The sequence below is a fragment of the Jatropha curcas genome, chromosome 1 (genome assembly GCF_041381405.1).
Source record: "Jatropha curcas cultivar XTBG-Jc1 chromosome 1, XTBG_Jcur_1.0, whole genome shotgun sequence".
Lineage (NCBI taxonomy): Eukaryota > Viridiplantae > Streptophyta > Magnoliopsida > Malpighiales > Euphorbiaceae > Jatropha > Jatropha curcas.
In genome coordinates this window covers 25,004,695-25,016,662 of record NC_143151.1, presented here as the reverse complement: position 1 = coordinate 25,016,662, position 11,968 = coordinate 25,004,695, and the positions used below count along the sequence as shown (strand labels likewise).

Here is an 11,968-nt window from a genome sequence, read left to right as displayed (position 1 = left end):
TCCTGTTCCTGTTCCTCGAACCTGGTTGCCGTCGCTATTGCCGGTAGCGCTGTCGGCGTTGCCCACGGCGGTGGTAGATTTTCCCGTTGAAGTCCCCTTGTTTCTGTGTTTTTCAGTCCACCATTCAGGATATCCCACCAGTTCAAAGCATTGTTCTTTCGTATGCTTGGCCTGACCACAGTGAGAACAACGAAGTTTTGATTTGTCTGGCCGGAAGGATGAGTTTTTCTCTGATCGGCGTTGCTGCTGTCCGCGGGTGAGAAGGCCGGCCGCTTTAGTTATGAGTCCTTCTCCGATTCCTTGCGAGCCTTGGTCTCCCCCTATGACAGAGCTCCCGATGATCTTTTGTTGTTGCCGATTCCTTTCTTACCGTGGCATACGCCTCTTCCACCATTGGAAGGGGATCGATTCTTAGTATTTCTCTCTTAATCTGATCATATCTGTAATCCAGTGCATTTAGAAATTGAAACACTTTTTGTTCTTGTCTGAGTTGATTAAACTTTGCAATATCAGACGTGCAGGTCATTGGGTTGGGTTCTCTCCGATCTATTTCTCCCCATACCCCTTGCATGATGAGCCAGAAATCTTCAAGTCTTGTTGTACCCTGTTTCAGTCCGTTAGCTTTGACGTGAAGATCAAAAACTTGAAGTTTATCACGGCCACTGCAATAAGTGATGGCAAGGGCATTCCATAAGGCTTTTGCCGTCGGATATTCGGTAAGATTGCTTGCAATTTGTGGTTCTATATTCTGAATTAGCCAAGAGAAGACTGCAAGGTCCTCTTGTTCCCACCTTTCGAAATTCGGATCTGTGGTCTTAGGAGGTTTAGTTCCTCCAGTGATGTGGCCCAGAAGTCTCTTAGATTTGCCTCCAATGGCAACTCTGATCATCCTAGACTAGAGTGCATAATTCTTGGTGTTAAGCTTGGTACTGATGGTCAATTGGTCTGGAAGGTTCTGTTTCTGGTTTGAGACGAGTCCATTCTTTAGTAGATTGGCTATTTTAAGGGTGAGTTCATCCATCATATCTGAGGTCTCTTCGTCAGACATAATAGATGGATGCTGAGTTTTGATCTTGGTTTTAGGGTTCAGAGAAGGGTAAAGGTAAATGATGAGATTGGTTTATCTAGGCCATCTGGCCAGCTTTGATACCATATTAAATCAGAGAATATGAGAATTGAAGGACAGGAAGAAGGATTGAGATAAGTGTTCTCTATATTTCATTACTGTATCAATATGATTTTTATACAAGAAATTATACAATAACGAAAACAATCTATGCTAATAATGGTCAGTTATTCTGCGCAAGAAACTTTCCAAAACAACAGATTTGACTTGCTGGAGAATAGGCTCTAAATAAGGAAATGATGATCTGCATAATCTGATCCTATTCTGGCTAACAGTATCATGTAGTATCACACATGGGTCTTGGTTGAAAATGCCCTCAAGATTGGCTAGTTTGAGAAAATTTATGCTCGTCATACCAACAACATCTTGCTTTGAAGGATGAACTTGGGGAAAAACCTGTATTAGATCATGGAGAACACAATTTATTAAATGTGGTATTATTGGAAAGAAAGGATCTTCTGGTGGTGTATATATAAAGACCATTGATGAACTCAAATCAATAGTCTCAATTATTTCTTCATCCACCAATATTGCTTTCTAATTACTCTCATCCAATGTCCCTTCCAGTTGTACCTCATAGTTTTCATGGTCATTAATAATCATATCTGAAAACAAGAAATTGAGATTTAATTCGTCTTCAAAAGAGTTGCATTTTTCACATGTAGGCTTTACTTCTTCTAAATATGCAATTTACCATGAAGTTTTCTCAGAATTGCACTCCTCATTTCGATATCCATTAATTGCCATGGTTATCAATTCCGTTGCTTGTACCTCCAAATAATTTATTGCTGCTTGTTGGATCTTAAAACTCTCGCGAGTTTCATTCATAAATTCAATGTGAGATTTAGTAAGGGCAGCAATCAAATCCTCTAAATTCTTTTGTTTTTCTTCTGCATACTCAAAATTTTGAGGATATTGGTGATTCCAACCTTGCAGTGAATGATCCCACTACAAACGGTAGTCAAAATTTGCCATATCATTTAATATGTAAAGTACATCTTCATAGCTACTTTCCAGAAGGTGAATATTGGTTGCTGAAAATCCATTATCTACCCAAATTCTAGTTTCTCCATCTAATCCACAATAGAATATGTAAGGGAGATATTTATTAGTGAAATTATGATAAGGACATTTTTCCAATAATTCATTAAATCTTGCCCAAGCTGCATAAAATGGCTCTAAATGTTGTTGAATAAAACTTGCAACTACTTGTTGATGAAACATCTCAAAAATATTGTACAAGAAAATAATGAAAGTAAAGATCAATAAAAAAATAAAAAAAAACAAGATACTAAAAATAATATAAACAAATATTTCAACTAAGAAATAAAACAAAATGTCTAAATTAATAACAAGATAAATCGTATTGATATTGGTATTGTCAATCCCCGGCAACGGCGCCAAAAACTTGATAGCTTATTTCGCAAGTGTACGAATCGCTACAAGTAATATATGATGAGTAAGATATCGTTCCCACGAGGATTGTAATCCAAATACCAAAATTATGTTATCTTGTTATTATTTAAACGATAATTGAGAGAATTGTTTTTATAAATGTAAAATAAACAAGAGTCAAGTAAAAAAAAATTGATTAAAAGAAATCAAGGAATTGAAACTACTAGGGGTTTTGATTTCACTTAATTCTATCCAATTTATTTCATTAGTTCATTAATCAATTTAATTATTCAAGTAGGGGAAACAACTCTGAATTCACTAACAAACTCTTCCGATGTATTGCTAGCTATTTTAATTCCATTTAATTACCTATCTTCCAATAGTGCAATCAAATATGAATTAAATCATTAAGTTATGTAGTTGTTTATGAATTTACAATTTAAGGTTGATAAATCATAAAAACCCCCTATGAGTCAAACCATATAGCTTTCGCATCAAGTTATTATTCTCATGTGTTTTATTAACCTTTTCTTATCAAAGATCCTTCTTCCGATAGTGATACTAGGGGAAAATTCTGCCTAGAAGCATTAAGTTCATTAATAAATCATAACTTTAATAAGGAAAAATAAATCTAATTGCATAAATTGGAAAAGAGATTAAGCTACATCAAACCCCTAGTATAAGATTTTAGTTACACATAGTACTTAAATAAAACTCAATAATACTTGATAAATATTCCATAATCAATAAGAATAATGAAAGAAATAAACAAGATTAAGAGTTTAGAAATAAGAACTAGTGATAAATTGCTTGGATGACTTTCTTGAAACTTTGCACAACTCTTGAATACTTAACTTCTAAATAAAATAAAACTATGTACAAGACTAAGAGAAAGAGAGATATATGAGATGGAAGATGAGATGATGGGATGAATTGGGATCCTTCCTCTCTTTCTATAGACTTCTTGGGAGAGAAATTCTACATTGTTTAGGGAATAAATTCCACCTTGTTTAGGGAATAAAGTTCTCATTAGGCCTTAAATTTCTCTCAATCTTGTCTCGTCCATGTGCAAAGATTAGAACTTGATTTGCATGTCAAGAAAGTATCCAAGGTGAGCTCATGAAAATGATAAGGAATGGTTGAAAATTTTGGCTTAAATCAGCACTTGGTATTTAGCATGGGCGTGCTTGGACGCGCGGTCTGGGGCGTGCCAGGGTCTGACTCTTTGCTTGATTTTCCTTGGTTTTAGCACGGTCGTGCTGATTGGCACGGGCTAGGTGTGCTAAAATATTTTTGCTTCATTTTGTCCTTTTCTGTGTAAAAACCCTACAAATTCCTTAAGATCAAGTGAATTATGATTCAAGGAAGCTTTTATATGAAAACATAAATAAAATTAAGATAAAAACTAAATAAAGTAATTAAAAATACTAAAAACTTTAATAAAAATTACATTAAAAATAGTATAAAAATAACACTTATCAAAATTCCCCAAACTTAAACCATTGCTTGTTCTCAAGCAGCAAAATTAAAAACTAACAAAGCTAGCTTAATATAGTAGGAAATAATTATTCACAATTTCAATAAGTATCAAAGGTCATTAACATGAGAACAAATCATGTGTTTTATTCAGATTTTGATGCTTTCATCTACTTATATTTCACTTATGTTTTTTTTTTCTCAGTATATATGCATCCTCTCGAGCATCAAGGCAAATTATGAGGATAATCAAGCTACATCACGATAAAGATGGATACACATGGGATGTCGTACCATAAGAGGCCAGAGACTTTTATTGGGAAGAGTTTCAGGTACAATTTGGTTTAAGTTATATCTTCATTCAATGTTTACAATTAATCAAGCTACCTCTCTTTATTCTTTAGATAAATTTTATTTTTCATTTTACAGAAGCATTTTGTATGGGAAGAGGCTATTACAGCAATGCTAAAAGTGGCCTAGGAGAAATTGTGCGCTCTACAATATGCTGACTTCACCTATAGGATGCGAAAAAGAGGTAAGAATTAGTAGTGCGTGTCTCAAGAGATATGGGAAAGATGGCAAAAGGCTTGGGAGGATCCTGTATTCAAGAGAAAGAGTGAGATATTTGCACAAAACAGGGGCAGTGAGACTGGCGGTGATGGAGCAGGACTTTCTCGACACTAATAACTACTATAGAGACATCTCAATTATTAGTGAGTCAACTAATCACAGTTACAAAACTGATGTTTAATGAAATCACACCATATGAATATATCATGCATAAAAATCCATTACATAATGAAAAATATGGTCGTGAGTCCACACCAATGGAGGTGTTTACTTACACTCACACAAAGGACCACAATGGAAATACGTTGGTCAACAGACGTGCATTGGGCGTCAGTGTAAGTAACAATGAAGAATATTTACATTTACCTTCTAGTTGTCTCTTACGTGTACAAGTTTAATATAATAAAGCTTGCAACTGCATTGATTAATTAATTTGTTGTTTTCAGGAGAACTGCAGTACAGCTCGCGAACTTATTGATTCTTCTTAGGCTGAATCTAAAGCTGAGTCAAAAATTGATGAGTTACCACTTTATCTAGAGGATGTAGGGAGCAAAAAGAAGAGGAAAGTATATGACATTGGGTTTCAGGCATTACAGTTTTACTGCGGTTCAGCATCGTATGCTTCTGCAGCCACCTCAGGACCACATCCTGACCACAGTGCCAAGGAGGTTACTGCATTACGGGCTCGTGTTGATGAGCAGGAGAGATAGCTTGCAGAGCTTAGAGCACATGTCATGAGAATGTCCGGTCAGCTTGGTGCTGGTACTTCTTCTTCTGATCCTCCACCTACTATAGATCGAGATGTTTCTACAGCTCTACATCAACCACTACCGTTTTCTCTTGATCCCGATATTGCAGACGATACCTTGGTCACTCCTGCTGACACTACGACACATCCAGCGGATACTCCTCCCGGTGCTACGACTCTAGATCGTGCAGATGACCAAACCTTGTAGATTTGATTTTGGACCTTTTTAGCTTTTTGTGATTTTTTTCATATTTCGTATAGTACAATACATTAACAATTACATTTTTACATTGTTATTGTGTTGTGATCTTGGTGATGATGCTTCTGATTGTGATATATATATATATATATATATATATATATATATATATATGCCGGTATTGACAGGTGGAAAAAATTATGGTTTTTAATATTATTAAAATTTTTTTTCTGTAATTATATTTTGCGACGAATTTGCGACCGAACTACAACCAAAATTATAACCGTTAAATTGGAAATTACAACAGATCACTAACCAATCGCTTTCAAAATTTGCGACCTCTATTCATAATTGCGACCAACACAATATGCGACCAATTTGCGATAGGCTTTCAGAAGGAAGACATGACGAAAATTAGCAACCGATATTTATAATTTTGTGACTAATTTTTCGATCGCTAATTTGCAACCGCTTAGTAATTCGGTAGCAAAAATTTTTGCGATGTTGATTGCATTTAGTGACCGATTTCTAATATTTTGCGATTGATTTTTCGGTCGCAAATTAGAGAATTTTTTGTAGTGAACACAAAATGTCTTGAGAAATCCATAACCAGAGCAAATTAAGATAAAGAAAAAAAATTACAAGCATTAATTGGCTTTAATAAATCATATTCATGGAAAGGCCTCAATAACAGATTGAAGAGTTGCTATGGATTTTATAGTATGACGGCTGAAGCCAGCCTCCTTAAGAACATATTCCCATTCCTTAGATGTCCTTTCTTTACCTGTAGTACAGGCCATCATCAGCATGTCCAACGCCAATCTCACGAACTCAAGCTTGTCGTCATTTGCTTCATCAATCACAGCTTCAACAATTATCACCTTTCCATTTTCCTCTGGAATAGCTTCCTTGCACTTCTTCAAGATTTGGATACATTCATCATCATTCCAATCGTGAAGAACCCACTTCAATTTATAAGTGAAATTAGGTTAAATATCATTCAACATAATTTATTGCCAGGTACATGCATTTACTACTATGCTATGCTTCGGTGCACATCATTTAAATTTTTACTTTTACTTTACAAAGTGTAATAAAAATTTTTGATTTGTTGATTTTTAACTAAATAGATAACTAGACAAATAATTGATACATCTCAAACTAGTAACTTTAAATATTATTTTGGGCAAAGGGATTAAAAATTCATCATTAAGTAAAAGCATTGCATACGCTTAATTCTTAAATGAAACATTGATGCAACCATCGTTATTTTTTGAGATCATAGGGAAATCTTTTGTAGATGGGTAATGTTTTTTGTCTTATAGATACACACTCCAAGAATGGCAGAAGATGTAGCTACGAAAGCGTTTTCCTCGATAAAGAACCACCGAATGGATAATATATTGGTGGTCCCAGATGCTTAGGAAATTTGGTAGGCAATTGTCTTAAAAGCTGTAGATAGTAGAGGACTCTGATTTTAGTGTGTTAATTGAAGATTGAAAGATAATTTGTGCCTCATCAGTAATGTTTATAATTATAAATTAAAACAATTACTATTTATAATAAATACTAATCACAAATTCATACACGAAAGTATAAATTTCTCAAATAATATATTCTGTAAATGCTACACTAAGGGTTATAAATCCTAAATACTAGACAAAGTAGTTACTACACTAATTACTATAAATACTAACAGTTTCAGAGATTCTAAGGAAAAAAAAAAAAAAAACCATATAAATGCTTTTCTACACCATGCAATTATTTTTTCTGCTTAAATTACCATTCAAAAGAACATTTATTTTCTTTTTGGAAAATTGATTGTATTATTTTATTTTGTAAAATTGAAAAAAGAGATGTGTGTATATTAAATTGAAGCCCTGAAAAAGGGATCTTGTTTGAGCAAAAACAAAAACAAAATGTAAGCAAAAACTGACCATTAGAAAAGCAGCATCAGCGTTTGGAATACATTGAAACATGTCACCTCCAACATGCTTAACACCAACACATTCTTCTGCAACATCCACAACATGAGGAAGATCAAAGTTAATGCCTTGAATCCAAGGACAAAGCTTAACCAATGTCCTTAAAGCAGTCCCATTTCCTCCACCAACATCTACCAAAGTTTTTACCCCATCAAATACCTCTATACACTTTTCAACCATATTAGACACCATATTTCTAGCATTACAAGCCATTCCATCATTGAATAGATTGCTATGGCCAGGGTTTTCTGCTATATATTCCCAATGATCGTCGCCGTGAGCTGTCTCAAACGGCATAGACCCATTTAGTCTTAAATGAGAACTTAAAAAATTCCATGACGCCAGCATAACCGGACTGTTCTCCAGTAAAAACAGAGCCGCCATGTTGTTCTCGCCTGGACCAAGTAACCGTCGAGAGAGAGGTGTCTGTATATAGCCTTTGGTGCCATCGGCGGTGAGTTGCTCTTTGAAAATATTGTGATGGACTAAGAAGCTCATGATGCGATGGAGAAGAGATGGGTTACATCCAATGGTGGATGATAGGTCAGTTAGCGTGATTGGTCCTTGATGGTTTTCAATAGCATTGGCTATTCCAAGCTCAAAAGCACACTTAACCACTGCAATATTGCTAAACCCAAATACATATTTCCACATTTCAATTTCTGTTTGCACTGCTGCTTCTTCTTTATCGCTCATTTTTTCTAAAATCTCTTTTGTGAGGGAAGCTTCAGAATATAAAATGTGGAATATGTTATTGTTGGGTAGCCTGAGTTGTGCCATGGCACCAATGCTCATATTTATAGTCATAAAATGTATATATAAAATTATTAAAAGTAAATTAATTAATTCATTAATTAAATATAACAATTAACTAATATATATATATATATATATATATATATATATATATATATATATATATATATATATATATATATAGTGGGTCCCTTTCATTGCATATTTGATATTTGAGCAAGTGGCCTCATTCACCCTATTGATTTTGCTTTTGGCTGAGTTAATCAATCATTTGTAAATTATAAAATATTCTAAACTTTTAACGGTTTCTAAGATTCTAATGGTATAGGCATTATTAGTATTTGAGTATTAATAATTTTATTGCCTGAATTTTCTAATGATAATGCAATTTAGTTCTTAACCATCTATCCATGTATTTTTTTTTTTTTTTATCAGCAACGAAAAAATTGTTTTATTAGGATTAAAATACCAGAAAAAGTTTAACATTTCAGGAATCTACCCTAAGTTAATAGGTTTTCGCAATACACCTATACCTAGCTTGACCTATACCTAGCTTGAAAATGTTAAATAAAAACCTAGCAAAAAATTAAAAAAAAAAAAAAAATCCAATACAACCGGATCAAGAAAACATCTGCTTCTCTTGCTTTTAGTAGTTTTGACTAAGATCTCATATTGCTATTATTGGGTTTAATAATTTAAACTATGCTCTCAACTTTTATGATTTATTGCAATATATCTTTTGTTGATCTTTTTGACATGGATATTTTAAGTTACAACTTTGAGTGTAATTGCACTTCCAAGTCGAATTATGATTAAGGTTAATAATAAAAAATTATGGATAAAATTCTATTTAATTTCTGAAGTTTGTCATAATTAACTAATTAATTCCGTCAAAAAATAATTAACTAATTAATCCCTCTTTTCAAAATGTTAAATCATTGCTAAGTTTTTGAATCATCGGATATAATGGTCCTTCTAGATTCATGTTGCCATTTATTTTTTATAAAAGAAGAGCAAAATACATTGTACATCTCTCACAAATATGTGGGAGTCCTCGACCTCTCTTTTCTATCCTTGTTATTTCATGCTTTTTTTAGCGATAAACATGCATTTTTTTTTTTGGCATTCCATGCTTTTTTTTAGTAATATCATTCATCTTCTAAAGAAATAAAAAAGGCTATCATTTATTTTTTAGCCACACAAGTGTTTTGTCATTTGCATGATTTGTTGTATTCTTTACACTACACAACAAATTCACGTCCAAATCTATCATTCATTTGCATGAATTATATTAACAGTCATGTTGGACACGGAACTAGATATATTTTCTACAAGGATTATTAATTCAACAATTTATAAGTGTCATTTAGAAATAATACTTGCTTCAAATAAGATTAACACTCGTAAATGTCAAAAAAAAAAAAACTAACACTCGTAAACTAAAAACAGAGTTTACTTTCGCTAAAAAAGAAAAAGTAATTGGCTATATGACTATTTAGAGTGGACTACAAGCGTGCTAGATAAAATTTTATCTAGACTGGGTTCATAGTCCCAATCATGGACTAAACCAATGAGAATAACATCTCTTATTGAAACGAAGGTATTTCTGATCATATACTGCAAAAAAAATAAAATAAAATAAAATAAAAAATAAAATAAAAAAGATAAAGTCGACTCCTTTTTTAAAGAATCCTTACTATCATTGATTTGGTCTATAAGCGTGGTTATGGATCCAGTCTAAGTAAGTAATTTTCGATAATTAAAGTGTACAACTGTCTTAATTTAGTTGCTTACTCTATCCAACAAGAGTTCTAAAATTTGTGCTAAGATTGTTGTGGTGTGCCCACTTAAATAGGACCACATGTGTAAAAAAAAGAGAGAAAAAAAAGAAAACGGTGGACGCGTTAAGTACGCGTCTTCATTCTCTATAAATAGAGAATGAATTGCAGCTCACAAAATACACAGCATAAAGAAGAAAAAAAATGTAGAGAGAGAGTTACTAGGGGAGAGAAAAATAGTGAGGAAATTATTTTTGGGTGTTTTTAGGAAACACTTTAAGTGCCACTATTTTTGTATTACTCTATTTGTATTACTATTTTTTAATAGTGGAAGAATCATTTGGAGTTTGTCCCGTGGACGTAGCCCTAAACAATTAAGGGTGAACCACGTTAAATTTCTGTGTGTCACTTTTTTATTTTTCCGCAGCGTTAATTTTCTTTTAATTGGTTGAAGGGGCCCAACAAGTGGTATCAGAGTTGAAGGCTTCGACAGGTCCAGCCGGTTAGATAGCGGTACCGGATCTGTTAATATATTTTAAAAATAAATATACCATGATGAAGAGAAAATTAAGACGAGTCCACTAGTGCTGTTCACTCGAAAAGACATTGCAACATCTACTTAGTGATGAATAGTAAAATAGTAACTCAAAGTTGATGGTGAACAGTACTATTGGCGTTATTGTTTCTATGCCCGTCACTCTTAAGCCCAGCACTATTCACATATAGTACTATTCACACAAACAGTCACTATTCACGCAAACAGTCAGTATTTACATATACTACTATTCACATATACAATTTCTGTTGGTGATAATATTCTGCGCAAGTCAAAATGGACAAGCAAAATGATCAGTCGAAATGGTGGAAATTACCATATATGGAGAAATAAAATAAGAGATCATTTTATGGTAATCAAAATGCATTTGCCCGTGTTTAGTTTAACTAGGCTAGAAGACAGGACTGATAAGGAATGGGCTTTCAAGCATGCATTCAAATTTAGTCTTAATTGGCAGACTTGATGATGAAGGTTTCTATAGCACCTTTAGAAATAGTCAGTGGAAGCTCACAAAAGGTTCATTTGTGGTAGCCAAAGACCCAAAGTTGTACGTGATGTCTACGAGACTCTCTCAAGACACTTGGAATGTAGTGGAGAATGACAGTACAGTTGAATTATGGCATAAACAACTAGGCCACATAAGTGAGAAAACTCTGGCAAGAAAGAACATAGTACCTAGATTGGATAAAGTTCACCTAGACAGGTGTCCTGATTGTATGGCGGGAAAGCAAAACAGAGTAGCTTTCAAGATTACCCCTCTTTCCAGAATGAAGAATGTATAGATCTGATTCATTCAGATTTGTGTGGACCATTGACGATGTCATATGGTGGGAATCGATATTTTGTGACATTTATCGATGACCATTCTAAGAAGACCTGGGTATACACATTGAAGTCTTCTAAACCTGGTTGAGAGAAAGACAGGCAAGAAGTTGAAGTGTATTAGGACAGATAATGGTTGAGAAAACACTTGGCCATTTGATGCTTTATGCAAAGAGCATGGTATTCGACATCAAACGACACCTCCCAAGACGCCGCAACTGAACGGTTTGGCTGAGAGGATGAATAGAACTTTGATGGAGAGAGTGAGATGTTTACTCTCACATGCAAAGTTGTCTAAAGGTTTTGGGGTGAAGCTCTTCTTATAGTAGCTCACCTTGTGTTCCTCTACAGTATGATACTCCAGAAAGAGTATGGTCAGGAAAGGATGTTTCCTACGATCATTTGCGGGTGTTTGGTTGCAAAGCCTTCGTGCATATACCGAAGGATGAATGGTATAAGCTTGATGTCAAGACTAGACAATGTGTATTCATTGGCTATGGCCAAAACCAATTAGGCTATAAGTTTTATGACCCAGTCCAGAAGAAGACTATAAGAAG

General features: G+C 34.1%; 1 protein-coding gene across 1 annotated transcript; it reads right to left on the bottom strand.

Annotated features, from left to right (window-relative positions):
- Positions 1–6,106: 6,106 nt before the first annotated feature.
- On the bottom strand, positions 6,107–8,279 carry LOC105645029 (acetylserotonin O-methyltransferase-like). The gene is made up of 2 exons (XM_089717294.1): positions 7,452–8,279; positions 6,107–6,479 (listed from the first exon to the last, which is right to left on the bottom strand). Exons 1-2 carry the CDS (start codon positions 8,277–8,279, stop codon positions 6,186–6,188), a joined length of 1,122 nt encoding a protein of 373 aa, XP_089573420.1. The 3' UTR covers positions 6,107–6,185.
- Positions 8,280–11,968: the final 3,689 nt, after the last annotated feature.